Genomic DNA, 27,128 nt, shown 5'->3' with positions numbered 1-27,128 from the left:
ATGCATGCACCCCAACACACATGTACGTGTCCGAACACACATGTACGTGTCCGAACACACATGTACATGTCCGAACACACATGCATGCACCCGAACACACATGTACATGTCCGAACACACATGTACATGTCCGAACACACATGCATGCACCCCAGCACACATGTACGTGTCCGAACACACATGTACATGTCCGAACACACATGCATGCACCCCAACACACATGTACGTGTCCGAACACACATGTACATGTCCGAACACACATGTACATGTCCGAACACACATGTACATGTCCGAACACACATGCACATGTCCGAACACACATGCATGCACCCCAACACACATGTACGTGTCCGAACACACATGTACATGTCCGAACACACATGCATGCACCCCAACACACATGTACGTGTCCGAACACACATGTACATGTCCGAACACACATGCATGCACCCCAACACACATGTACATGTCCGAACACATATGTACATGTCCGAACACACATGCATGCACCCCAGCACACATGTACATGTCCGAACACACATGTACATGTCCGAACACACATGCATGCACCCCAATACACATGTACATGTCTGAACACACATGTACATGTCCGAACACACATGCACATGTCCGACCACACATGTACATGTCCGAACACACATGCATGCACCCTAACACACATGTACGTGTCCGAACACACATGCACATGTCCGAACACACATGCACATGTCCGAACACACATGTACATGTCCGAACACACATGTACGTGTCCGAACACACATGTACATGTCCGAACACACATGCATATGTCCTAACACACATGTACATGTCCGAACACACATGTACATGTCCGAACACACATGTACGTGTCCGAACACACATGCACATGTCCGAACACACATGTACGTGTCCGAACACACATGCACGTGTCCGAACACACATGTACGTGTCCGAACACACATGTACATGTCCGAACACACATGCACGTGTCCTAACACACATGTACATGTCCGAACACACATGTACATGTCCGAACACACATGCACATGTCCGAACACACATGTACATGTCCGAACACACATGCACATGTCCGAACACACATGCACATGTCCGAACACACATGTACATGTCCGAACACACATGCACATGTCCGAACACACATGTACATGTCCGAACACACATGCACATGTCCGAACACACATGCACATGTCCGAACACACATGTACATGTCCGAACACACATGCACATGTCCGAACACACATGTACGTGTCCGAACACACATGCACATGTCCGAACACACATGTACGTGTCCGAACACACATGCACATGTCCGAACACACATGTACGTGTCCGAACACACATGCACATGTCCGAACACACATGTACGTGTCCGAACACACATGCACGTGTCCGAACACACATGTACGTGTCCGAACACACATGTACATGTCCGAACACACATGTACGTGTCCGAACACACATGCACATGTCCGAACACACATGTACGTGTCCGAACACACACGTGCCCACCCCACCAGGCACCCGCGTGCACCCAAACACGCGCCAACACCCCCCGGCTGCAGCCCCCTCCTCCCCCCCCCGTTCCCACCCCCCATCCCCTCCTCCCCCTCCCCCCCTCCCCCCCGCCCCGCCCCCGCCCCGCCCCCGCCGCTCTCGGGGCTCTCGCGCTCGCAGCGGGGCCGTTCCGGTGCCGGTGCCGGTGCCGGGCCCCCCCCCGGGCCGAGCTGTGGCCGGTTCCGGGCGCGGAGCGGGGCAGCGGCCACCCCCCTCCCGGAGCGCGGCCGGGGCGGGAGCATGCGGAGCCTCCTCATCCTCCTCTGCCTGCTCAGCGCCGCCGGGACCCGCGGGCAAGGTGGGTACCGGCACCGGGCACCGGGAGCGGGGAGCGGCGCCGGGCAGCGCGGGGCCGCCCGAAGTGCGAGTCCCAACTCCGCGGGCACCGCTCCAGCCCCGCCGCGGGCAGCGGCTCCGATCCCGGCGGGATGGGAACGGGAACGGGAACGGGACCGGGAGGGGGGAGCGCGGCGGCTTCGATCCCTCGGGAACCGGAGGCGCGGGTCGGGCCGGGGGGTTCTGGGGCCGCTGGGCTCCCCCCCGTACCCCCGGAGCATCTCCCGGTTCCCCGCGGCCGCTCCTCGTGGGCCCCTCCCCAGCCGTTAGAGGGGGTCCCGGCGGAGCCGCGTCCGGTTCTCCCCACCCTGGGGCTGCGCCGGTTCCCCCCCCGGTTCTGCCCCGCTCTGGGGTCAAGGGCTTGTGGGTTCCCCCCTCATCTGGGTGCTGGGGGGGGGACCCGCGGGGCTCCCGGTGCCGCCGGTGGTGCGGGATGAGGGGTGCGGGTGAGCAGCGGGGCTGGGATGTGGGAATGTGGTGGGGGGGGAGGAGTCGAGGGCACCCCAGGGTGCTCCAGCAATGGGGACCCGGCCCTGGGCACCCCGTCTTTTGGGTGGGTGGACACCCAGGGCTGAGGGTGGTGAGGACCCGGCCACGGCGATGCTGGTGGGGAGCCCATCCATGGGGATCGGGGGGGTGGGGGGGTGTCTCTGGGTGGGGGTCTCTGAGGCCCCCAGTTCCCACTCCTCGTGCTCGGGGCAGCATGGGGCCCCTTTTGCCCCCCATTTGCCTTCCAGAGGTTGCTGCCCCCCCCCCCCCGCATTAAACCCCCCAGATCGGACCCCCAAATCCCTGCACCCTCTCGGGAAACTGAGGCATGGGGGGGGTGGGGGTGTCTGTAGCCAAGGTCAGGCCAAGCGGGAGGAGCTGGGTGGGGGGCACCCTCCCGGCCCCACGGGGCCTCCCCAAAGCTCAGCCTCCCTATGAGGGGCCGGGGGATGTGATCCATGCGTGCAGCATCCTGCTGAGGTCCCAGCAGGGCTGGAGCTGGGCATTACCCCGTGCCCAGGTCCCGTCCCCCCCCCCTCCTCATCCCCCCCCCCCTGCGCGGCCTCCGGCTCCTTCCCAGCTCCAAAATCCAATCTCAGTTTTAATTAAGGAGGCGGCGTTGCTAAGATGCCGGGAGGAGGGAAAAAAGGCTCCGACTCGACCCGGGGTTTAAAGGAGCGTGTAAAGCCTCTTATAGGGGGCCGGGGGGGGCACGTCCCAGGCTCCCCCGCGCCGTGGGGCTCCGCTGCCCTCCCAGGAACAAAAGCTGCCGCTCTCCCGCCCTGTGCCATGTGGATCCCGTCGGTGAGAGGGGCCCGGCTCTGGCATCGCTGCTTGGGAAGAGGGAGATTCCCAACAGCAGCTACCGGTTGGGGGAGGGGGGTGTCCCTGTGACCCCCAATTCCCACCCGAGCAGCCCCATCCCATCGTGCTCCCCATTGTCAAGTTTGCCTCTTGCTTCCAAGCTGGGTGCTGTTGGGGGGGGGGGGAAGAATTTGGGTTCCCCCCCTCTCCAGGCCCCAGGAGCTGGGGGGTGTTGGTGCCATTCACATCCCTGCACGCTGAGATGTTGGATGGGTTTCATCCCTCTTCATTTCTCCCTACATAATTCCCTGTATCTTCCCTAAATGAATCCCATTCTTCTTCCCCCCCGTTTCAATCACTCGCCGTGATTGCGCCTCGCATTGCAATATTTATTCATTTTCTGGGTGATTCGCTTCCTCTCGGTGGGTTTTTCCTCCCCCATCCCCTTCCCTCCCCTCTCCAAAGCAGCCAAACTGAAAGGGAGGGAAGGGGGGTGATGGGGGGGTGGCAGGGGGGGGACACAGGACTCATGTGTGGGGCTGAGGCCTGGCGTGATCACTGCATGCCCCGGCTGAGCCCCAGAGCCTTGGGAGGCACCGTCAGAAGGAGCCAGGGTGGCACCGGGTGGTTTGAGGTCAGGATGGTCCCTTTGCTGGTGGCTTTTGCAGGCGGGCTTGGATGGGGCTTGGATGGAGCTTGGATGAGGCTTGGATGAGGCTTGGATGGGGCTTGGATGGGGCTTGGATGGGGCTTGGATGGAGCTTGGATGGGGCTTGGATGGGGCTTGGATGGGGCTTGAATGGGGCTTGGATGGGGCTTGGATGGGGCTTGAATGGGGCTTGGATGGGGCTTGAATGGGGTTTGGATGGAGCTTGGATGGGGCTTGAATGGGGTTTGGATGGGGCTTGGATGGGGCTTGAGTGGGGTTTGGATGGGGCTTGAATGGGGCTTGAATGGGGCTTGGATGGAGCTTGGATGGGGCTTGGATGGAGCTTGGATGGGGCTTGGATGGAGCTTGGATGGGGTTTGGATGGGGCTTGGATGGGGCTTGAACAGGGTTTGGATGGGGCTTGGATGGGGCTTGGATGGGGCTTGAATGGGGCTTGGATGGAGCTTGGATGGGGCTTGAATAGGGCTTGGATGAGGCTTGGATGGGGCTTGGATGGGGCTCGAATGAGGCTTGGATGAGGCTTGGATGAGGCTTGGATGGGGCTTGGGTGGAGGGATGTAGCCCCTTGGCCCCAGATTTCTAGGGCAGGAGAGAATGGGATGGGGCAGGAGGGATGGGGATGAGGCAGGAGGGATGGGGGCAGGATAGGAAGGGAAGGGGACAGGGAGGCAGGATGGGGTCAAGGCACAGGCCACTGTTGTGCCCTGCTGCTGCAGGGTAATAAAGGCCACAAGAGATGCTCCAGGGCTGAGATGTGGTGGGGGGGGGCAGGATAGGGACACCCAAACCCTGCCCGGTTCATCCCACCCTGCCTGTGGGACCAGTGGTGGCCCCCATCCTGGGTTTCCCTCCTTGCCTGGGGTGACCCCACCATCCACGTGCCCTCATTCCAGAGCTGTTCCCATGGATCCATCCCTGGCTCTGGGTTGTCCTCGCTGTGTTCAGCAGCCAGCAGTGCAGGGCAGGACCCCAGGTCACCCCCATTGTACCCCTGGGGTCCCCTGTCCCCAAAGCCCTTCAGTGGAGGGGATGGAACCATGGTGGGTCCCGCAGCCATCCTGCAGGAAACCATTTTGGCAACCGGGATCGGGGCTGTTGGCTTTTGCCGATGCTTTTTCCATCTCCGGAGCAGGGGGGAAGGGGACGGAGCCCCTTGTCCCCGTCTCCCCACGGGCACTGCTCCGTCTTCCCATGTGGGAGCCAGGGATGCGCCGCAGCCCCATGGAAGGGTCCGGATCCAGCCCCACTGCCTTTGGAGCCGGCTGCATGGGCTCTGCCGTGGCAGCCGCAGCCCCGTGCCGGGACTTGCCCGGGCAGCCTGTGCCAGGGTTGAATCAGCCGGTGCCGGCGGGGAGGCAGCCAGCCCGGCCACGGGGCGCCCAGCATCATCCTGCCTCTTGCCTCCGGGATCCGGAGCCGTCCATGGGTCCATCGGGTAGCAATGCACCCATTGGGTGTGGAACTGGTGTCATTGGGCACCTCTCTCCCACTAGAGCTGAGATTCCCACCCTTTCATTCAGGATTGGCTCAATCCCAAACCAGCTTGTCCTCCTGGCCTACATCCTACCTGGGATCCTCCTCATCCCACTGAGCGGATCCCGAGGGATGCCGGAGCACTGGGGCACACGGAGGCTGTTTGGCCTCTCTGCTCGGCCGTGGGTCTGTCCGTGCATCCATGCATCCAGCCCCCCGCCACGCAGGGATTATAGCGAGCGCTCCATAAAGATTCCCCTAATTGCTTGCCTTACCTCAGGTTTTATCATCAAAGCATCCGTTATTCCCTCTCCAGCCTCCTTTTCTTTTTATTATCTCTTAATTAATCACTCCAGCTTTCGCACTTAGCAGATAATTACAGTCTCCTGGGCACGCAGCTCATTTTCATAACCTCCTGCTCCCAGCCAGGAGCGGGCACGGCGCGGGCAAGGTGGAGGGGATGGAGGGATCCGGCTGTGCTGCCAGCAGGAGCCACAGGGCTTCCCTCCATGGCACCCTCCGGATGGGATGGGAGAGAGGAAAGCATCGGGTACCAGCCCATGGGGAGGATGCTCGGGTGAGGATGCTGTGGGTACCAGCCCATGGGGAGGATGCTCGGGTGAGGATGCTGGGGGTACCAGCCCATGGGGATGCTGTGGGTACCAACCCATGGGGAGGATGCTCGGGTGAGGATGCTGTGGGTACCAGCCCATGGGGAGGATGCTCGGGTGAGGATGCTGTGGGTACCAGCCCATGGGGATGCTGTGGGTACCAGCCCATGGGGAGGATGCTCAGGTGAGGATGCTGTGGGTACCAGCCCATGGGGAGGATGCTTAGGTGAGGATGCTGTGGGTACCAGCCCATGGGGAGGATGCTTGGGTGAGGATGCTGTGGGTACCAGCCCATGGGGAGGATGCTGTGGGTACCAGCCCATGGGGAGGATGCTCGGGTGAGGATGCTGTGGGTACCAGCTCATGGGGAGGATGCTGTAGGTACCAACCCATGGGGAGGATGCTCGGGTGAGGATGCTGTGGGTACCAGCCCATGGGGAGGATGCTCAGGTGAGGATGCTGTGGGTACCAGCCCATGAGGAGGATGCTCGAGTGAGGGTGCTGTGGGTACCAGCCCATGGGGAGGATGCTCGGGTGAGGATGTTGTGGGTACCAGCCCATGGGGGGATGCTCAGGTGAGGATGCTGTGGGTACTAGCCCATGGGGAGGATGATCGGGTGAGGATGCTGTGGGTACCAGCCCATGGGGAGGATGCTGTGGGTACTAGCCCATGGGGAGGATGCTCGGGTGAGGATGCTGTGGGTACCAGCCCATGGGAGGATGCTGGGGTGAGGATGCTGTGGGTACCAGCCCATGGGGAGGATGCTGGGGTGAGGAACCTCTCAAGTACCAGCTCATGGAAGAGACTCTTAGGCAAGGAACCCTCCCAGGTACTAGCTCACAGGCGAGGATGCTTGGGTGAGGAATCCCTGAGTACTAAACCATGGGGAAGGATGCTCAGATGAGGAATCCCTGAGTACCAGTCCACAGTGGAGGATGCTTTGAGTGGGGATGCTCTTGAGTACCAGCCCATAGAGAAGGATGCTCAGATGAGGAACCATTGGGTACCAGCCCATAGGGAAGGATGCTCAGATGAGGAACCACTGGGTACCAACCCACAGAGGAGGATGCTCAGGAGCATCCGAGCAATGGGCAGAGTTAAGGGTATCTGGAAAAGGGCTGGAGCTCTGCCCCAGGATCCAGCCTGGACTTCTCTGGGATGCATCTATCGGGGCTGGGAGTTGGAAGCCAAGCTCCTTTCCACCCACCCGCCGCTGAGGTCCCGTCGGCGCGGCGTCGGACGTGGCGCAGCCGGTGACGCCAGGTCCTGGTGCCGGGCTGGATCCCGGGCTCGCTGCTGCAAGGGGATGGCAGGAAGGAGGGGATTTAAGGAGCAAACCCACTTGGGGAAGGGAAAAAGGGGGAGAGAGGCCTTTTCTGCAAGGGCTGGGACATAAAGGGCTGCCAGCGCTGCCATGGCAACGGGCGGATTATGATCCAAATGGAAATCAAAATAAGGGGGGGGGGGGAGAAGAGTGGAGTAAAGGAGGAGGGGAGGAAAAACAACTTTTATTTCCAGTCGGAGAGCGGTTGTGCCTTGGAGGGGTTGCCATAGGAACGGCGAAGAAAAGGAGCCGGGAAAGTGTGTGCGGGTGGGCGAGTGTGCAAGGGAGTGTGCAAGGAGCACATGGGGTGCAATGGGGCGCAGGAGCATCACCGGGAGCTACGGGGGGCAGCGGGGTGATGCAGAGGAGCAGGAGGAAGGCTGCAATGCCAGCGCATGGGGATGCCCCGTGAGCCCCATCCCATGGGAGCTGTGGGATGGGGGCACCCAGGCTGCCCCTTGCCCAGGTTGATGCTGAGTCTGTCCTCATGGGTACCGGTGCTGGGGATGGGAACAGCCCCGTGCTGAGGGTAAAGCGAGGCTGGTGCCCAGCTCCCGTCGCTGCCCTGGGCAGAATGGGCCCCTCTGAACCCTGTACCGGGGTGGGGGGTCTCCAGCTGCATTCTCACTTGCTCCCTCCATGCCCTTTTAGCTCTTTTATGACCCCCCCTCAGTCTCTCAAGTGTGTTTGATATAAAATCATAGTTGATACAAACCCATAGCTGATATAAACCCATAGCTGATACAAACCCATAGTTCTAACCCTTTGGGAAAGGATTTTCCATCCCACACCACCACCAGCCTTGGTTCAGGGCACACAGAGCCCCATTGCGAGTCCCAACGAGGGCTTGGGGGTTCTGAGCCCCCCCTGGTCTCAGTTGGGGGGGGGGGGGGGCACAAGACGATGCGCTGAGTGCTGGGGGGCTCCTTGGGGCACAGCAGGAGGGTGGCAATGGGGAAACTGAGGCACGAAGCGCTTTGCTTCCCACATCAGTGCAGGGCCGGGACCCTCCGTCCGGCTCCATGTGGGAGCTGCCAGCGGCACCCGCAGCGCTGAATGTGGCCCCCTAAAGCCGAATGTGGCCCCCTAAAGCCGAATGTGGCCCCCTAAAGCTGAATGTGGCCCCCTAAAGCCGAATGTGGCCCCCCCAACGCTGAACGTGCCCCCGCATGGCCCCGGCCCCGCCGCGCTCCCCCGGGCAGCGCAGGGTTAACGCAGGGGTTTCGCTCTCTCCCTCGTCTTCCAGAGCCTTGGCAGGAAATTCCTCAAATTCCAGGCTTGTGGGATCATCGCTGGGCTCCGACCGCAGGAGCGGGAGCGGGAGCCAGGGCTGCTCCCTCCGCTCCGGCTCCGGCTCCTCCTGAGCAGCGCTTGCAGAGCCCGGGGGAAGGGTTGGGGAGCTGCGGCCCCCCCCGGAATACATTGGGACACCCCATTGACACCCCCCCCCCAAAAACCAGGGGCACCCGCATTGTGACCCCCAAACATAGGGACACCCCATTGCAACCCCCTAAACCCATCGTGTGTCCCAAACCCAGGGTCGCCCTCATTGTGACTCCCCAAACCCAGGGTCTCCCATTGCCCTGTGTCCCCTCACATGGTGCTCGCTGTGGGGACCCCAGCACTGGGGTGATGTGGGGGGGGCGCTGACCTCCGATATCCACGGGACCCCCCCCCCCCCCCAGCTTATCCTAAATGGGGCCTCCCAGAGCACATGGCAGTTGGGATGTGATGTGGATGCACTGGGGATGCTGAGGGGCAGCTCGGGGGGGGTGGTTGTGATGGATGGGGGGGAAGGAGCTGAAATTCCTGCCTGCTGGAACAGAGCAAGGAGGGAGCAGGGCCGGGACCCAGCCCCAGCCCCATCGATTTTCTCTCCCTTCTTTTCCAACCTATTTCCTCCTGGATCCGGGGGTTTTATTAAACCCATGGAATCCAACCTCCTCTCCTCACCCCCCCCCGCTCGCCAGCACCACCTTTGAGCTGAGCTGCCCGTGGGGAAACCGAGGCACAGTTTCCATCCCCCCCATGCCCTCCCTATCCCTTAGGGTCGCTCCCGGTTCACCCTAGTCCATCCATAGGGATGCAGGGGCCCTGCTGGGCGCCTCCTCGTGCTCTCCCAGCTGCCCGTCCCGCTTCAATGGGGATGATAATCCCATTATTATTAAGCGCTGTCTCATTAAGACATCTGTAGGGGCGGAAGGATGCCAGAACAACCCCCCCCCCCCCTTCATTAATGATTTGGGATCTTTATTCCCCCCCTCCCTTTTCCCAAAGCAACCCCCCCCTCTGCTTGCACTCACAAACAAAAGTCTTAATTAGACATTGTTCCAACCAGGAATATTCCACAAATTAATGGAACTCCAGCCAATGGAGCAGCGCTGGCAGCCCCAGCCCCCGGAGGGGGGAGAAGGAACATGGGGGGGGGGGGGGGTTCTGCCAGGCCCTTGTGTGGTGATGGGGGGGCCAAGGGATGCGCTGAACCCAAGGGTGCGGGATGGGGGGGGGGTGACCCCAGGAAACCCGGTTGGGAGCAACATCTGGAGCGTCCCGCACATCTGGAGCACAGGCCTTGGGTAGGGAGGAGGAGGAGGAGGGCTGGGGTGAAGGCAGCTCTGATCACCCCCCCCTCCCTCGATGCCACCCTAGGGTGCTGCAGGGCGCGAGGGTGGTACAGGGTGTCTGTGCACACGGCTGCACATGTGTGTGCACATGCGTGTGCATGGATGTGAGCGGGGGCCCAGCTCCTGGACACGGCTGTTCCTGTGCGAGCACACAGCACACACAGGCACACACACAGTGCACACATATGCACATACAAGCACACACAGGCACGCACATGCACACACAGGCATGCACATGCGCACATGTACACATGCATGCACACACATGCACACACACAAACACACATAGGACACACACATGCAGACATGCACACACACATGCACACGCACACACACAAATGCACACATGCACACACCCAGGAACACACATGCGCACACGCATGCACACATGCATGCACATGCACACATGCACGCACAGGAACACACATGCACACGCACACACACACGCACGCACATGCACGCACATGCATACGCATGCACGCACACGCACACACATGTACACACATGCACACACAGATGCGCACACATGCGTACACGCATGCACACACATGCACACACACGCACACACACATGCACATACACACGCACACATGCACACACGCACACATGCACACACGCACACATGCACACATGCCCACACACATGCCCACACACACATGCACACACTCACACACACATGCACACACACATGCACACACACATTCTCACACACACATGCACATGCACACACACACACATGCACACACATACACATGCTCCATACAAGCTCACATCCAGTGCATGTCCCCACGTTGCCCCTTTCAACCCTTGCCCACTGGTTCTGTTCCCCATCCCCCCTGTTCCCTCCATGTGTCCCCATGTCCCTGTGCCCCCCATTCCCCCCATGTCCCCCTGTCATCCCCATTGCCCCCATGTCATCCCCATTGCCCCCATGTCTCCCTGTTCCCCTGTCCCTGTGCCCCCCATGTCCCCCTGTCCCCGTGCCTGCCCTCGCCCCACTCGGGGCCCACCGAGCCCTTTGTCTTTCTGCCTGGCTGCCCCCTTTCACCGGGATTAACGGCAGGAAAAAGGGGCCGGAGCTTTTCCATCAACTCTGGGTCCTGCCCCAGTGTGGGGCGGGGGAGCGAGACAAAGGCACCCCCCAATCCCCCCAGCCTTGACTTGGGGGGCAGGAGCAGGATGTGGGCATCCTATTGGTGGCCCTTGGGACGCTGAGGGGGGGAGATGGACCCTTGGGCTGGAGGCCATGGGGCAGCAATGGGGAGCCCAGCCCCCCTGGCTCCTTTGCCATGCCACACTGGAGCACTTCATTCCATTCCTTCCCGAGTTCCTCTCCCTCTGCCCAGCTCTGGTTTATGTTTTATTGGCATCTTTGCAGCGCTGAAAGTAATGTAATTACGAGGGGAATTTAGATGTTGTTTCGTAAGCCGGCAGTTCATTTTTGGTTTATATTAGTATTATGAGAAGGGGAATATTTAAGGCTCCTCGGGAAGGCGAACTAGAACCCAATTCCAGCACGTCAGCTCCCCCGGTATTTATGCCTCTTCCCAAAGAGATTTTAATTGGAACTGGGTTTGCGTGGTGCCCGGGCTGTGTATTTTCACCCTGCGTCTAATGAGGACCCGGGGCCTCGGCCCCTCTTCCGTCAGAAAAGGTGGAAAACGGAGGGATGGGTTGGGAAGAGGAGCTGGATGAGCTCCCCATCTCCCATCCATCTCGCTCAGCCCCGTGCCTCAGTTTCCCCAGGAGGACCAGCACCTCCTGTGACCATGGCAACCGGGGGATGCTCCCCAGGCAGCGGTACCCAGGGTACCACATCCAACACGGAGGTGGCGGCGCGGCAGCCCCCGTTCCCTGCCCTGGGAATAATGGAGGTGGAATATTTGATGGGATGGGAAATGAGCTGCTCGGTTTGTTGTGAGATTGGTGTCACCAGCGCTGGCGGTGGAAATGAGCTCATGGGAGAAGCCAGCACCGCGGCAGAGGGATGGGGACGTGGAGGAGATGGGGTCACCGTGGGTGCCCATCCCAGTATCCCAGCGGATGCTGTGCTGGGGGGGCATGGCCAATGGGACCCGCTGCTGTTGGGAGCTGGGAGGGGAGGAGGAGGGGAACCAATCTCCTCCTCATTTGTTTTGATAATTTTGCCTTTTAAAACATGAAAATAACTGGAGCATCCTTTCCCCGGAGAGATTCCCGACCACCGGCTCTGGGAGCGGAGCGGGAGGCACGGAGCAGCCCCCACCAGCAGCCCGGGGGGAAACTGAGGCACAGCAAAGCCATGGGGGGGGGGGGGTGTCCATGGATGGGTTTGGGGTCTCCCAAAGTACCCCCATGCCTGGTTCACCCCCTTTCAGGAAGGGTTTGGGGTAAAACCACCCCAGTTGTGCCCTTGCAGAGGGGATCAGAGGCTGATCCCCCCCCCAGGGATGGTGCTGAGGGGACCCGGCTGGATGAGGCCCCATCCCGGTGCCTCCCAAGCACCCGCTGGGCGCTCGCCAGCGATGCGCTGGCGTCATATGATGGTGTTGAAATACTTTCCGTTCCCGCCGGGATGGGGAGGACCCGGGAGCAGAGCCAGGGCCAAGGGTCCGGAGGCAACGGGATGGGGATGGAGACAGGGACAGGGAGAACCGGGCACGGAGGATGCTGGCACAGTGGGGATGCTGCCAGCTCCCCGCACAACACGGAGCAGCGGCTGCGGGATTCAATTAATAAGGAATTAAAGGATAGGAATATTCAATTAATGTCAATCAGAGCGGGATTATGGGAGAGAGATTTTGGTCAAATGGGGTCGATGCCTTTGTGATGAGGATGCGCCGGGGGCTGCTAATGGAGCCGGGGGAGAGGGGGGGGGATAATGGAGCTTTGAGCCCCCAGTGGTGGGGCTGGGATGGGGATGCATCCCGGCTGCTGGTACCCTCGGCAGCACCGTTCCAGGGCTTCCCATTCCCCCCCCCCGCCACCGGGCTCCGCTCGTGTTCAAAAGCCAAGAGGGAAGAGAAGAGAAGAGAAGAGAAGAGGGCATTGAGCGGCTCCCAACAAGGAGCGGAAGCGGCTCCTCCTGCCAAGCTCTTCCCGAGCGCCCGGCTCGGCCCGTTCCTGCCTGGCGCTGTCGTGCCGGGATGACCTCGGCAAAGGAGCTTCATAAATTGGTGATGGCAGCAGGGACCTTCTCCAGCAAACACCCATTTACTGCTGGGAGCGCGGGGCCGGCCCCTGCCAGGACCAGGAATGCTGCGGGAGATGGTGGGGGGCCACCCCCGAGGCGAGGATCCCACTGGGAACCGCAGCCCCGCTCCGCATCCCTGCGCTCAGGATGGGGTGCAGCAGGGCGGGGGGGTCCCAGCCCCACACATCCCTGCCCTGAGATGTCACCAGCTTCAGCTGAAAGCCCCAAATTGATGGAGCCTAAAATAGCCCCGACACGGGAGCGGGGGGAGCGCCGGGATGTGCCAGGGATAATCACATCTCCATCGGCACATCCCGCCGGCGGCGAGGAGCGGCACCACGCTGCCAGCACCCGCCAGGATGGGACCCACCGCGGCTGCATCCCCGTTCCTGGTGGGATCCATCACGTCCCGTGGCGCTGCCCCGTCCCTGCCTCAGTTTCCCCCGGATCCCCAGGATCCAGTTCTTGGTGCCTTTTAGCCTGGGTTGGGCGAGGAGCGGGTTGGGGCGCTGGGGAATGGGGGCAGCGGTGGTGGCGGGGGCAGTGATGCCTCATCCCTCCCATGCTGCTGTGCCGGGCAGAGCCCCGAGGAAGCCAAATCACCAAATCCTCTTTTCTCCGCCGCGGAATGAAGCCGGCGGAGGGGCTGCTTTCCCCCTTCCCTCTCTCTGTTTGCCCCCGGTATAAATGGAAGGGAAGGACTTGGGCAGAGGGAAGGGGGAAAGCTTCCACTGGAAGGAGCGAGAGGAGCACGGGGGGGAGATGAAATAATAATAACCAAAGCAAAGCCTCCGGTGCGGGGATTTGGCTCCATCTGAGAGCTGTCAGCGCGCATCCAGGGCTCGGCTTTGAACCCGGCCTTAAGAGCGGCAGGGGAGGGAGGGAGGGAGCGGCCGCCCCGGGGCTCCGGCAGCCCCGCGCCTGGGCGATGGAGGGAGACGGGGCTGGGATGCGGCTCCAGCGGCCCAGCGCCCGCGGACACGTGTGGGGCTGGCGTGGGGCAGGCGTGGGGGCTGGTGTGGGGCACAAGTGGGGCTGGTGTGGGGCAGGTGTGGAACTGGTGTGGGACAGGTGTGGGGCTGGCGTGGGGGCTGGTGTGGAGGCTGGTGTGGGGCAGAAGTGGGGCTGGTGTGGGGTTGGTGAAGGGCTGGCGTGGGGCAGGCGTGGGGGCTGGTGTGGGGCAGGCGTGAGGCTGGTGTGGGGCAGAAGTGAGGCTGGTGTGGGGCAGGCGTGGGGCAGGTGTGGAGCTGGTGTGGGGCAGGTGTGGGGCAGGCGTGGGGCTGGTGTGGGGCAGGTGTGGGTTCAGCCACGGGCACTCAGAGCCCCACGGGGACCCCGCAGGGACCCACCCCCCTGTGCACAGGCACATTCCCGTGCGCACGTGGATGCATTCCCATGTGCACATGTGGATTCCCACACACGTGTGTGTGTTCCCATGCACACAGGCACGTTCCCATGCACATAGGCATGTTCTTACGTGCACATGTCTGGGCTCCCATGCACACAGGCACGTTCCCATGCACATAGGCATGTTCTTACATGCACACATCTGGGCTCCCATGCACACAGGCACGTTCCCATGCACACAGGCATGTTCTTACGTGCACATGTCTGTGCTCCCATGCACACAGGCACGTTCCCATGCACACGTGGATGCATTCCCATGTGCACATGTGGATTCCCACACACGTGTGTGTGTTCCCATGCACACAGGCACGTTCCCATGCACACAGGCACGTTCCCATGCACATAGGCATGTTCTTACGTGCACACGTCTGTGCTCCCATGCACACAGGCACGTTCCCATGCACACAGGCACGTTCCCATGCACATAGGCATGTTCTTACATGCACACGTCTGTGCTCCCATGCACACAGGCACGTTCCCATGCACACAGGCATGTTCCCATGCACATAGGCATGTTCTTACATGCACACATCTGGGCTCCCATGCACACAGGCACGTTCCCATGCACACAGGCACGTTCCCATGCACATAGGCATGTTCTTACGTGCACACGTCTGGGCTCCCATGCACACAGGCACGTTCCCATGCACACAGGCATGTTCCCATGCACATAGGCATGTTCTTACATGCACACATCTGGGCTCCCATGCACACAGGCACGTTCCCATGCACACAGGCATGTTCCCATGCACATAGGCATGTTCTTACATGCACACATCTGGGCTCCCATGCACACAGGCACGTTCCCATGCACACAGGCACGTTCCCATGCACATAGGCATGTTCTTACATGCACACATCTGGGCTCCCATGCACACAGGCACGTTCCCATGCACACAGGCACGTTCCCATGCACATAGGCATGTTCTTACATGCACACGTCTGTGCTCCCATGCACACAGGCACGTTCCCATGCACACAGGCACGTTCCCATGCACATAGGCATGTTCTTACGTGCACACGTCTGTGCTCCCATGCACGCAGGCCCGTGGTGCCATGCACACTCCATGCACACTCCCGTGCACACAAGCACATACTCCAGCACATTCCCTTGCACACGGATGCATTCCCATGCACACACACACACACAGGTACCCGCGTGTGCACCCATGCACGTGCTTGCTCAGAGCCCAAAGCCACCGTGATGCAAACACCATGCCATGGTGCCAGGGCTGGGGCAGAGGGACAGGGGGTAATGGTGATGGGGGGACACAGTGATATGGGGGGGATGGACACAGTGATTGGGGGGGGACAGTGATGGGGGGGACATGGTGATGGGGGGGACACAGTGATTGGGGGGGGGACAGTGATGGGGGGGACATGGTGATGGGGGGGACACAGTGATTGGGGGGGACACAGTGATGGGGGGGACATGGTGATGGGGGAGGACACAGTGATTGGGGGGGGACAGTGATGGGGGGGACACAGTGATTGGGGGGGGACAGTGATGGGGGGGACATGGTGATGGGGGGGACACAGTGATTGGGGGGGGACAGTGATGGGGGGGACATGGTGATGGGGGGGACACAGTGATTGGGGGGGGGACAGTGATGGGGGAGGACACAGTGATTGGGGGGGGACAGTGATGGGGGGGACATGGTGATGGGGGGGACACAGTGATTGGGGGGGACACAGTGATGGGGGGATGGACACAGTGATGGCGGGGGGACACAGTGATGGGGTGGCACACAGTGATGGGGGGGACACAGTGATGGGGGGGACACAATGAGGGGGGGCACAGTGATGGGGTGGCACACAGTGATGGGGGGGACACAGTGATGGGGGGCACAGTGATGGGGTGGCACACAGTGATGGGGGGACACAGTGATGGGGGGGACACAGTGATGGGGGGGATGCGATGGGGGGGCACAGTGATGGGGTGGCACACAGTGATGGGGGGGCACAGTGATGGGGTGGCACACAGTGATGGGGGGACACAGTGATGGGGTGGCACACAGTGATGGGGGGGACACACAGTGATGGGGGGGATATGGTGATGGGGGGGGCACCCTTTGCCTTTTGGGCCCCAGCCCTCGGGAAGCGCTGTCTCTCCCTTGCCATGTCAAGGCCCCATAACACGGAATTCTCGGCTCTGGCTGTGCCGAGGCCTCTCCCGCACCCACAGGCCCCACATCCACACTGAACACCCCCATTCCCAGCAGGATGGGCAGCGAAGGGGAGGGTGTTTGGGGGGGAAACACTCAAAGCCCCCACCCGGGTCCCCTGGGGCACCCCAAAAGGGGAGGGAAGCAGGAGCCTGCTGCACCCCAAAACCCAGCTGGTGACCAAGCACCCAAAGGGGTGACACCAGCACCCACTGCCCCCTGCCCTGAGGATGTGGGGTGCAGGAGGTCCCATCCATGGGTGTTTCGGTGCTGGATGTAGGGGTCACATCCCCTCTGCACCGGGTGGGTATCACGGAGCATCCTTCACGGAGCTGCTTCCCAGGGCGCTGCAGCCTCAATCCCTGCGGCTCCCGGTTATCCAGTGCCAGGATTAGCAGCCGGGCTGGGGCAGGATGCTCTGCACTGGGAATGCTGGGGCAGGATGCTTTGCACTGGGAATGCTGGGGCAGGATGCTCTGCACTGGGAATGCTGGGGCAGGATGCTCTGCACTGGGAATGCTGGGGCAGGATGCTCTGCACTGGGAATGCTGGGGCAGGATGCTTTGCACTGGGAATGCTGGGGCAGGATGCTCTGCACTGGGAATGCTGGGGCAGGGTGCTCTGCACTGGGAATGCTGGGGCAGGATGCTCTGCACTGGGAATGCTGGAGCAGGATGCTCTGCACTGGGAATGCTGGGGCAGGATGCTCTGCAGTGGGAATGCTGGGGCAGGATGCTCTGCACTGGGAATGCTGGGGCAGGATGCTCTGCACTGGGAATGCTGGGGCAGGATGCTCTGCACTGGGAATGCTGGAGCAGAATGCTCTGCACTGGGAATGCTGGGGCAGGATGCTCTGCACTGGGAATGCTGGGGCAGGATGCTTTGCACTGGGAATGCTGGGGCAGGATGCTCTGCACTGGGAATGCTGGGGCAGGATGCTTTGCACTGGGAATGCTGGAGCAGAATGCTCTGCACTGGGAATGCTGGAGCAGGATGCTCTGCACTGGGAATGCTGGGGCAGGATGCTTTGCACTGGGAATGCTGGAGCAGAATGCTCTGCACTGGGAATGCTGGGGCAGGATGCTCTGCACTGGGAATGCTGGCGCGGCTGGAGGAGGGCAGAGCATCCACGTCCTCATTGCCTGTCACTGTCACCTTCAACTGCTGAGATCATCACCCACATCCCACCCCACCCCACCCCATCCCATCCCACCCTATCCCATGCCATGCAGGGAGGGGGCTGCAGGAGTCCTGTCCACACCCCCCCACCCCCCCTTGCTGTCTGCTGCTCCTGCTCCCTCTTCCCTCTCTGATCTTCCCTCGCTCCCACCTCTCTCCAGGCACCTTCCGCTTTGATCTCCGCTCTGCGCTTTATTTCCCACCCCCCCGGCTCCCCCCATCCCTCCCCTCCTTCCCCCGCCTCTCCCACTCCCGTTACCTCCTTCCCTGCCTGCATCCCTGCTCTGTCTCCCTTCCTGGTACCTTAACCCAGGGATCCTGGGGTGCCTGCTCTGGGGGTACCCCATCCTGAGGATCCCTGGGTACCTCGTGCCAGGGATGCCCTATCCTGGGGATCCTGGAATACCAAGTCCCAAGGATCCAGGGGATGCTTTGATGCCTGATTTTGGGGGTACCTCATCCCAGGGATTTTGGGTACCATGTTCCAGCGATCCCAGGGTTACCAGGTCCCAGGGATCCTGGGGTACCCTATCCCAGGGATGCTGGGTGTCCTGTGCCAGCAATCCCAGGGTACCGCATCCTAGGGTGCCCCATCCTGGGGCTTTGGGGGTGCCTGCCAGCACAGCCTGGCACCTGCGGATACCACACATGGATCTTGGGGTGTCTCCAGCTCCAGACCCCATGGATTGCTGTATCCCAGCCTGTGCCAGCACCAGCGTGCTGTTCCGTGCCGTGCCAGGCCCAACCCAGGCACACAGCAGCTCCATTACCCACAGTTTGCGCATCCCAAGGGATTTCTGACTCCCCCAGTCCTGCTCCACAGCGGAAATCAGTTGGATATTTCAGGGAAAAGCCTTTCCATGGAGAAACCCCCAGGACGAGGCAGCTCCTCCCCGCGATGCCCCATTCCCTCTGCCCTCCTCCTCCCCATCCCTGCCTGCGATGCCCCATTCCCACTGCCCTCATCCCTGCCTGCGATGCCCCATTCCCTCTGCCCTCCTGATCCCCATCCCCATCCCTGCCTGTGATGCCCCATTCCCTCTGACCTCTTCCTCCCCATCCCTGGCTGCGATGCCCCATTCCCACTGCCCTCATCCCTGCCTGCGAAGCCCCATTCCCGTTGCCCTCCTCCTCCCCATGCCCACCTGCGATGCCCCATTCCCTCTGCCCTCCTCCTCCCCATCCCTGCCTGCGATGCCCCATTCCCGCTGCCCTCCTGATCCCCATCCCTACCTGCGATGCCCCATTCCCACTGCCCTCATCCCTGCCCACGATGCCCCATTCCCTCTGCCCTCCTGCTCCCCATCCCTGCCTGCGATGCCCCATTCCCTCTGCCCTCCTGCTCCCCATCCCTGCCCACGATGCCCCATTCCCACTGCCCTCATCCCTGCCCACGATGCCCCATTCCCTCTGCCCTCCTGCTCCCCATCCCTGCCCACGATGCCCCATTCCCGCTGCCCTCCTGCTCCCCATCCCCACCTGCGATGCCCCATTCCCTCTGCCCTCCTGATCCCCATCCCCACCCCTGCCTGGGCCCCCCCCGCTGTGTCCCGCTCGATCCGCGCTGGCCGCGTGATGGAGCACCGGGATCGATGCCGACCGCAAGCCCCAGCAGAGCTCTCCTATGGGAATGGGGCCATGACGGAGCACCGGGCGTGCAGCGCACCCCGCGCCCTGGCTCAGCACCCTCCTCCGCCCGCAGCGCTGCAGACGCGGTTCGTGGAGGAGCCCGAGGACCAGACCGTGGTGGCCGGGCACAGAATCGTCCTCTCCTGCGTGGTGCTCAACTACTCCGGCATCGTGCAATGGACCAAGGACGGCCTCGCCCTGGGCATGGGGCAGGGGCTCAAAGGTACCCGTGGGGCAGCCCCGGGGGTGTGAGCGTGCGGGGAAGGGGTTGGCACCGCATGGGGGGGGGCTCTCATTGAGCGCTGCATCTCCTGCAGAGCCTGCTCCCAGCTCCCTGTGCAGCGATCCCGGCTGCGGCGGGGCTCATGGCATGGGCCCCAGCAGCGAAGCATGGGGTAGGGATGGGTGCCTGTGCTCTGCTCCTTCCTGCGCTCACTGGTGTTCCTGCGGTCCCTGCATGCGCTGGGGTCCTGCACGCATTGGGGTCCTTGCACGCACTGGGGTCCCTGCACACTTTGGGGTCCCTGCATGCACTGGGGTCCCTGCACACTTTGGGGTCCCTGCATGCACTGGGGTCCCTGCATGCATTGGGGTCCTTGCATGCACTGGGATCCCTGCACACATTGGGGTCCCTGCATGCACTGGGGTCCCTGCACACTTTGGGGTCCCTGCATGCACTGGGATCCCTGCATACACTGGGGTCCTTTCATGCACTGGGGTGCCTGCGCACATTGGGGTCCCTGCCCACATTGGGGTCCCTGCATGCACTGGGGTCCCTGCACACATTGGGATCCCTGCATGCACTGGGGTCTCTGCTCAAACTGGGATTCCTGCACACATGGGGGTCCCTGCACACATAGGGGTCCCTGCATGCAATGGGGTCCCTGCACTCATTGGGGTCCCTACATGCACTGAGTTCCCTGCACACACTGGGGTCTGTGCACACACTGGGGGCCCTGCACACACTGGGGGCCCTACATGCACTGGGGTCCCTGCACACATAGGGGTCCCTGCATGCACTGGGGTCCCTGCACACATGAGCTTCCCTGCACACATTGGGATCCCTGAATGCACTGGGGTCCCTGCATGCACTGGGGTCTCTGCACAGATGGGGGTCTCTGCACAAACTGGGGTCCCTGCACGCACGGGGCTCCCTGCACACATGGGGATCCCCACACACACTGGGGTCCCCACAAGCACTGGGGTCCCTGCGGGCACTGAGCACCCACATTCACCAGCCCCCCCCCCCCCCCCCCACATCCCCTGTCCCCCCTGGGGCTGGCACTGGGTGCAGGCAGCCCCCGGCTCTGCCCAGGCTGGACCCAAAGGGCCCGGAGCTGCTGCTCCATGGGCAGAGGGTGGGGAAGGGGCTCCGGGGCGCTGGGTGACGCCGTGCCCTGCGCTGCCCGCAGCCTGGCCGCGGTACCGCATCGTGGGCACGGCGGACTCGGGGCAGTACAACCTGGAGATCAGCGACGCCGAGCTCTCCGATGATGCTGTGTACGAGTGCCAGGCCACCGAGGCTGCCCTGCGCTCGCGCCGCGCCAAGCTCACCGTGCTCAGTGAGTGAGAGCCCCAAGGGGGGCACCGCCGCGTCCCCGCCGTACCCCATGTCCGTGCCTCCTGGCCACTGTACTCCATGGCCCCCCGTAACCCAGGTGCCCCATTCTACCCCATGTCCCCCCATACCCCATGTCCACACCATACCCCATATCCCCCATTCTACCCCATGTCCCCCCATTGTACCCCATGTCTCCCACCATACCCCATGACCCCCATACCCCATGTCCACACCATACCCTATGTCCCCCACAGTACTCTATGTCTCCCCCATACCCCATGACCCCCACCATACCCCATGTCCCCCACTGTACCCCATGTCCCCCATTGTACCCCATGTCCCCACCATACCCCATGACCCCCACCATACCCCATATCCCCCATTCTACCCCATGTCCCCCATTGTACCCCATGTCCCCACCATACCCCATGACCCCCACCATACCCCATATCCCCCATTCTACCCCATGTCCCCCATTGTACCCCATGTCCCCACCATACCCCATGACCCCCACCATACCCCATATCCCCCATTCTACCCCATGTCCCCCCATTGTACCCCATGTCTCCCACCATACCCCATGACCCCCATACCCCATGTCCACACCATACCCTATGTCCCCCACTGTACTCTATGTCTCCCCCATACTCCATGTCCCCCACCATACCCCAGGTCCTCTCTGTACCCCTTGTACCCCATGTCCCCACAATACCCCATGTTCCCCATTGTACCCCATGTCCCCCACAATACCCCATGACCTCCACCATACCCCATGTTCCCCATTGTACCCCATGACCCCCATTCTACCCCATGTCCCCCATTGTACCCCATGTCCCCCCATTGTACCCCATGTCCCCCATTGTACCCCATGTCCCCCCATTGTACCCCATGTCCCCCATTCTACCCCATGACCCCCATTGTACCCCATGTCCCCCCCATGTCCCAGGGCCATGCAGGCAGCAGTGTGGGAAGCGCCGGCTCTGCCTGTGCCTCCCCTTCCCTCCGGCAGCCTCCAGTGCTGTTATCTTTAATGCCTCCCTCTCTATTCACGCCTATGAGCTGTGGCACCGCTGGCAGGAACTTGGATTTCCCAACTTTTGTGGCTTGGGAAAAGGGAAGAAAATGCCGGAGCTGCAGCAGAAACGCCGCAGGAATGGGGGGGGGAGGGCAGGGATTGCTGCTTTTCCTTCGTTCTTTCTTTATTTCCCTCTTCACCCTCCTTCCCCGGGCATTCAGGCATGGAAGTGATCAGGTTGGAGAAGAGCTTTAAGCTCACCCGGTCCAACCTTTCCCCCCGCACTGCCAAGGCCAGCAGGCATGGAGGAGGTTCCTGTGGGTGCTGGGGTCCCTGACACAAGGACGCCCCGTCTCTGCCCACCCCATTACCCCCAGACACCCCGTCCCCATTCCCACCGTGTCCCCTGTGTCCTCCCCAGTCCCCCCCGAGGACCCCACCATCGATGGAGCCCCCGAGATCCTGCTCCGTGCGGGGACCCCGTACAACCTGACGTGCCGGGCCCGCAGCGCCAAGCCGGCGGCCACCATCGTCTGGTACCGCGACGGGCTCCAGCAGGATGGAGCCATCACCAGCACGGTAGCGCACCCACATCCATCCCTCAGCACCACCCCGCGTCCCCAGCACCGTGCTGGGAGCCATGGGACCATCCCGTCTCCTTGCAGGAGGTGTTGGCCGATGGCAAGAGGGAGACAACCACGAGCCAGTTGGCCATCAACCCAACGGACCTGGACATCGGGAGGGTGTTCTCCTGCCGCAGCACCAACGATGCCATCCCGGCGGGCAAGGAGACCTTCGTCAAGCTCAATGTTCACCGTGAGTCCATGCCGGGAGGGGCGCGATGGTTTCTGGGGCTGGTGGTGGCACTGGGGGCGCTGGAGATGAGCTTTTGGGGTGCGTGGGTATCCCAGCCCCAGCGGTGAAGCTGGGCTCCTGCACAGGGGTTGTGTCCTTCGGGATGCGCCCATCCGGTCGGTGGCTGAAATGGGACTCAGTGGAGAACACCGACCTCCAGTGGCTGCTGCGGGAAGCTTCTGCACCCACCGCCAGCACCAGGGATGGGCAGGGATGCTTGGTGCCCAACGTCAGCACCAACAGTGGGCAGGGATGCTTGGTGCCCAACGCCAGCACCAGGGATGGGCAGGGATGCTTGGTGCCCAACGTCAGCACCAACAGTGGGCAGGGATGCTGGGTGCCCACCGCCAGCACCAACAGTGGGCAGGGATGCTGGGTGCCCACCGCCAGCACCAACGATGGGCAGGGATGCTGGGTACCCACCACCAGCACCAACAATGGGCATGGAGGCTGGGTACCCACCGCCAGCACCCGTGAAGGGCAGGGATGCTTGGTGCCCACCGCCAGCACCCGTGATGGGCAGGGATGCTGGGTACCCACCGCCAGCACCCACAGCAGGCAGGGATGTTTGGTGCCCACTGCCAGCAACAACAGTGGGCAGGGATGCTGGGTGCCCACCACCAGCACCAACAATGGGCAGAGATGCTGGGTACCCCCCACCAGCACCCACAGCAGGCAGGGATGCTGGGTGCTCACTGCCAGCACCCGTGATGGGCAGGGATGCTGGGTACCCCCCACCAGCACCCACAGCAGGCAGGGATGCTGGGTGCCCACACAAAGCTTTTGGCATCTCCTGCTCAGCATGGGGAAGAAGCAATGCAGCACTGGGAGGAGGACTGTCCCTTTGTCCCCTGTCCCTGGGCCACACTGAGCCCATGCCTCTCCATCCACCCTCCCCACAGACCCCCCGACCGTCACCCTGTCCATCCAGCCCCAGACGGTGCAGGAGGGCGAGCGAGTCGTCTTCACCTGCATGGCCACCGCCAACCCCGAGATCAGAGGCTACAGGTGAGGCTGCAGCAGCTCCCTCCCCGACCTCCTGCTTGGCCGCAGCATCCCATGGGAATGGCAGGGATGCTGGAACGCGCCCACCTTGGGTGTCTGCCCCCATCTAGGTGGGCCAAAGGGGGGGTGATCATCGAGGACGCCAAGGAGAACAAGTACGACACGCAGGTGGACTACACCTTCTTCACGGAGCCCGTCTCCTGCGAGGTGCACAACGACATCGGCAGCACCAACGTCAGCACGCTGGTGGACGTGCACTGTGAGTGGGGCAGCCCCACACCCCCGGCACCCCCTGGCTCCTGGCACCCCCCTCTCACCCTGTCCCCACCTCTCCAGTTGCGCCTCGGATCGTGGTGGACCCCAAACCCACCGTCACGGACATCGGCTCCGACGTGACGCTGACGTGCGTGTGGTCCGGCAACCCGCCGCTCACCCTCACCTGGACCAAGAAGGAGTCCAACATGGTACGGGCTGGTGGGTGAGATGGCATGGGGGGCTCAGAGGGTGCCCCGTGCCCCCTCCTTGATGGTGTTTGCACCCAGGTCCTGAGCAACAGCAACCAGTTGTACCTCAAGTCCGTCACTCAAGCCGACGCGGGGCAGTACATCTGCAAAGCCATCGTGCCCCGCATCGGCGTTGGCGAGCGCGAGGTCACCCTCTACGTCAACGGTGAGCGCGTCCCCCCCACCAGAGCCTGGCCCGTGATGGGTGCTGAGCAGTGCCTGGGGTCCAGGTCAAGCCCCCCCGCTTTGTGTCCCATAGGACCCCCCATCATCTCGAGCGAGGCCGTGCAGTACGCGGTGCGCGGGGACCGTGGCAAGGTGGAATGCTTCATCGGGAGCACGCCGCCGCCGGACCGCATCGTGAGTGCTCTGCTGGGGACGTGGGGGTGCTGGGGGTGACCCCGAGCTGAGGGTGCTGATGCAAACCCCTCTTCCCACCCTGTCATGGCCAGGCATGGGCCTGGAAGGAGAACATCCTGGAGGCAGGGACGCTGGAGCGGTACACGGTGGAGAGGACCAACACGGGCAGCGGTGTCCTCTCCACTCTCACCATCAACAACGTCATGGATGCAGACTTCCAGACCCGCTACAACTGCACGGCCTGGAACAGCTTCGGGCCGGGAACAGCCATCATCCAACTGGAGGAGAAAGGTAGCACCGGGATGGCACCGCGGGATGCAGGGATGCTGGGAAGAAGGCTCAGTCTTGGGTGTTGAAGGCAATGGAGCCATCGTGCCGCGGCCACCTCCTGGCAGTGCCCCCGTCCCCTTGTCCCCAGCTAATGTCTCCCCATGTCCTGTAGAGGTTTTGCCCGTGGGCATCATCGCCGGGGCCACCATCGGGGCCAGCATCCTCGTCATCAGCTTCCTCGTGGCACTCGCCTGCTTCCTCTACCGGCGCCGGAAAGGAAGTGAGTGGTGGGCACGGGGGGGGGTTTGCACTCACTGCAGTGGATGCCACCCATGGGGACAGGGCGGGAGGAAGCTGACGGTGGCTGTGTCCATCCATGCCCGGTCCCACGTGTCCCCAGGCCGCAAGGACGTCACCCTGCGCAAGCTGGACATCAAGGTGGAGACTGTGAACAGGGAGCCGCTGACGCTGCACACGGACCGGGAGGAGGACACGGCCAGCGTGTCCACGGCCACCCGCGTCATGAAGGCCATCTACTCGGTAAGGGGCACCCCGCAGCCTCCTCCCTGCCCTGGGATAGATGGGAGCAAGGATGCCTTCATCAGCGATATCTTCATCAGTCCATCGGGACTGGAGCGATAGGACAAGGGGTGATGGGTTCAAACTGGAACAGGGGGGATTTAGGTTGGATATAGGGAAGTTCTTCCCTGTGAGGGTGGTGGGGAACTGGAATGGGTTGAAAGAAGCTGTGGCTGCCCCATCCCTGGCACTGCTCCAGGCCGGGTTGGACACAAGGGCTTGGAGCATCCTGCTCCAGTGGATGATATCCCAGGTTGGAAGTGGCTGAGCTTTAAGCTCCCTTCAACCCACCCCATCCTGTGGAGGACCAAGCTCATCCCTTTCCCCCTCTCCCACAGTCATTCAAGGACGACGTGGACCTGAAGCAGGACCTGCGCTGCGACACCATCGACACCCGCGAGGAGTACGAGCTCAAGGTCCGGTGCCGGGGCAGGGTGTGCGGGAGGAGGCAGAAGGACCCGGAGCCCCCTTTCCCTCCCTTTCATCCCCTCCATCACCCCCTTTCTCCCCCCCCCCCCTTCCCAACCAGGACCCCACCAACGGCTACTACAACGTGCGCGCTCACGAGGACCGCCCGTCCTCCCGCACCGTGCTCTACGCCGATTACCGGGCACCGGGCGCCGGGCGCTTCGACACGCGCCCGCCCTCGCGCCTCTCGCACTCCAGCGGCTACGCTCAGCTCAGCACCTACAGCCGGGGCCCCGCCGCCGAATACACCCCGGAGCCCGCCCCGGCGCCCGGCCCCGCGCCCGGCGGCGACACCGCGAGCCAGCTCTCCTATGAGAACTACGGCGGCCACGCGGCGTTCCCCGCCGGCGCCGCGTACCCCACGTACCGGCTGGGCTACGGGCAGCCCCCCAGCATGGAGCGGGCGCCCTACGATGCCTACGACCCCATGGGCAAGTACAGCAGCGCCACGCGCTTCTCCTACACCTCCCAGCACTCGGACTACGGGCAGCGCTTCCAGCAGCGGATGCAGACGCACGTCTGAGGGCGCGCAGGGGATGGGAGGCACAGGCACAAAAAAGGGGGGTCCCACAGGTACCTCACGACTGTCCCCTGATATTCAGGGGCTCATCCTGACCCTCCTGCGGCTCCTCCGCCGGTGGCTGGGCTCCAAGCGTCGCCCTGCCCCTGGGGATGCGCCCTGGGCACTTCGAGCTTCCACTCATCCCGGTTCTTTCTGTTTGGTACCTTCCCAGTGGAGGGAGAGGGTTGGGGGGCACCAACCCCACTGACCCCGCTCCCCCCCAGCCTCAGCGTGTGCGTGCGGGTCCACGCGGATCCCCCCGGATCCTTTCCAAAGCTCTGTGGGGTGGGAGCCTTCCTCCATGGGTCCCCTGATCCAGCTCCTCTGCAGGAGCGAGGGGCTGCACATCCCATCCCATCCCCATCCATCCCATCCCCATCCATCCCATCCCATCCCCATCCATCCCATCCCATTCCCATCCATCCCATCCAATCCATCCCATCCCTGCGAGGGAGCTACTATATGTGTGTGCACACGTGGCTGTAGGTACA

At 62.4% G+C, this 27,128-nt stretch overlaps 1 protein-coding gene across 2 annotated transcripts; it reads left to right on the top strand.

Moving 5' to 3' along the window:
* The first annotated feature begins 1,667 nt into the window (after positions 1 to 1,667).
* On the top strand, positions 1,668 to 27,004 carry KIRREL1 (kirre like nephrin family adhesion molecule 1). 2 transcript variants are annotated; one of them, XM_061443787.1, is made up of 16 exons: positions 1,668 to 1,873; positions 19,533 to 19,682; positions 19,777 to 19,854; positions 20,872 to 21,021; positions 22,457 to 22,614; positions 22,701 to 22,851; positions 23,793 to 23,898; positions 24,006 to 24,154; positions 24,232 to 24,359; positions 24,438 to 24,564; positions 24,658 to 24,758; positions 24,851 to 25,049; positions 25,201 to 25,308; positions 25,429 to 25,568; positions 25,946 to 26,023; positions 26,137 to 27,004. In XM_061443787.1, exons 1-16 carry the CDS (start codon positions 1,816 to 1,818, stop codon positions 26,596 to 26,598), a joined length of 2,343 nt encoding a protein of 780 aa, XP_061299771.1. In that variant the 5' UTR covers positions 1,668 to 1,815; the 3' UTR covers positions 26,599 to 27,004. The 2 variants fall into 2 exon arrangements, with proteins under 2 accessions (XP_061299771.1, XP_061299772.1); XM_061443788.1 differs by lacking the exon at positions 19,777 to 19,854.
* The last annotated feature ends 124 nt before the right edge of the window (positions 27,005 to 27,128 follow it).

This window comes from Pezoporus flaviventris, unplaced genomic scaffold, assembly GCF_033815535.1.
Source record: "Pezoporus flaviventris isolate CSIRO_AGI_PZ_B2104156 unplaced genomic scaffold, CSIRO_AGI_Pfla_v1 ptg000530l, whole genome shotgun sequence".
Taxonomy (NCBI): domain Eukaryota; kingdom Metazoa; phylum Chordata; class Aves; order Psittaciformes; family Psittacidae; genus Pezoporus; species Pezoporus flaviventris.
Note: the sequence above shows the minus strand (reverse complement) of the source record. Positions and strands in the feature narration are given on the sequence as shown.

Excerpts from the sequence above, each read along its gene's own strand:
- KIRREL1 (XM_061443787.1), top strand. The coding sequence starts at position 1,816 with ATGCGGAGCCTCCTCATCCTCCTCTGCCTGCTCAGCGCCGCCGGGACC. Across the intron at positions 21,022-22,456 it reads CGCCAAGCTCACCGTGCTCA|TCCCCCCCGAGGACCCCACC; the intron begins GTGAGTGAGAGC and ends TGTCCTCCCCAG. Across the intron at positions 25,050-25,200 it reads CATCCAACTGGAGGAGAAAG|AGGTTTTGCCCGTGGGCATC; the intron begins GTAGCACCGGGA and ends CATGTCCTGTAG.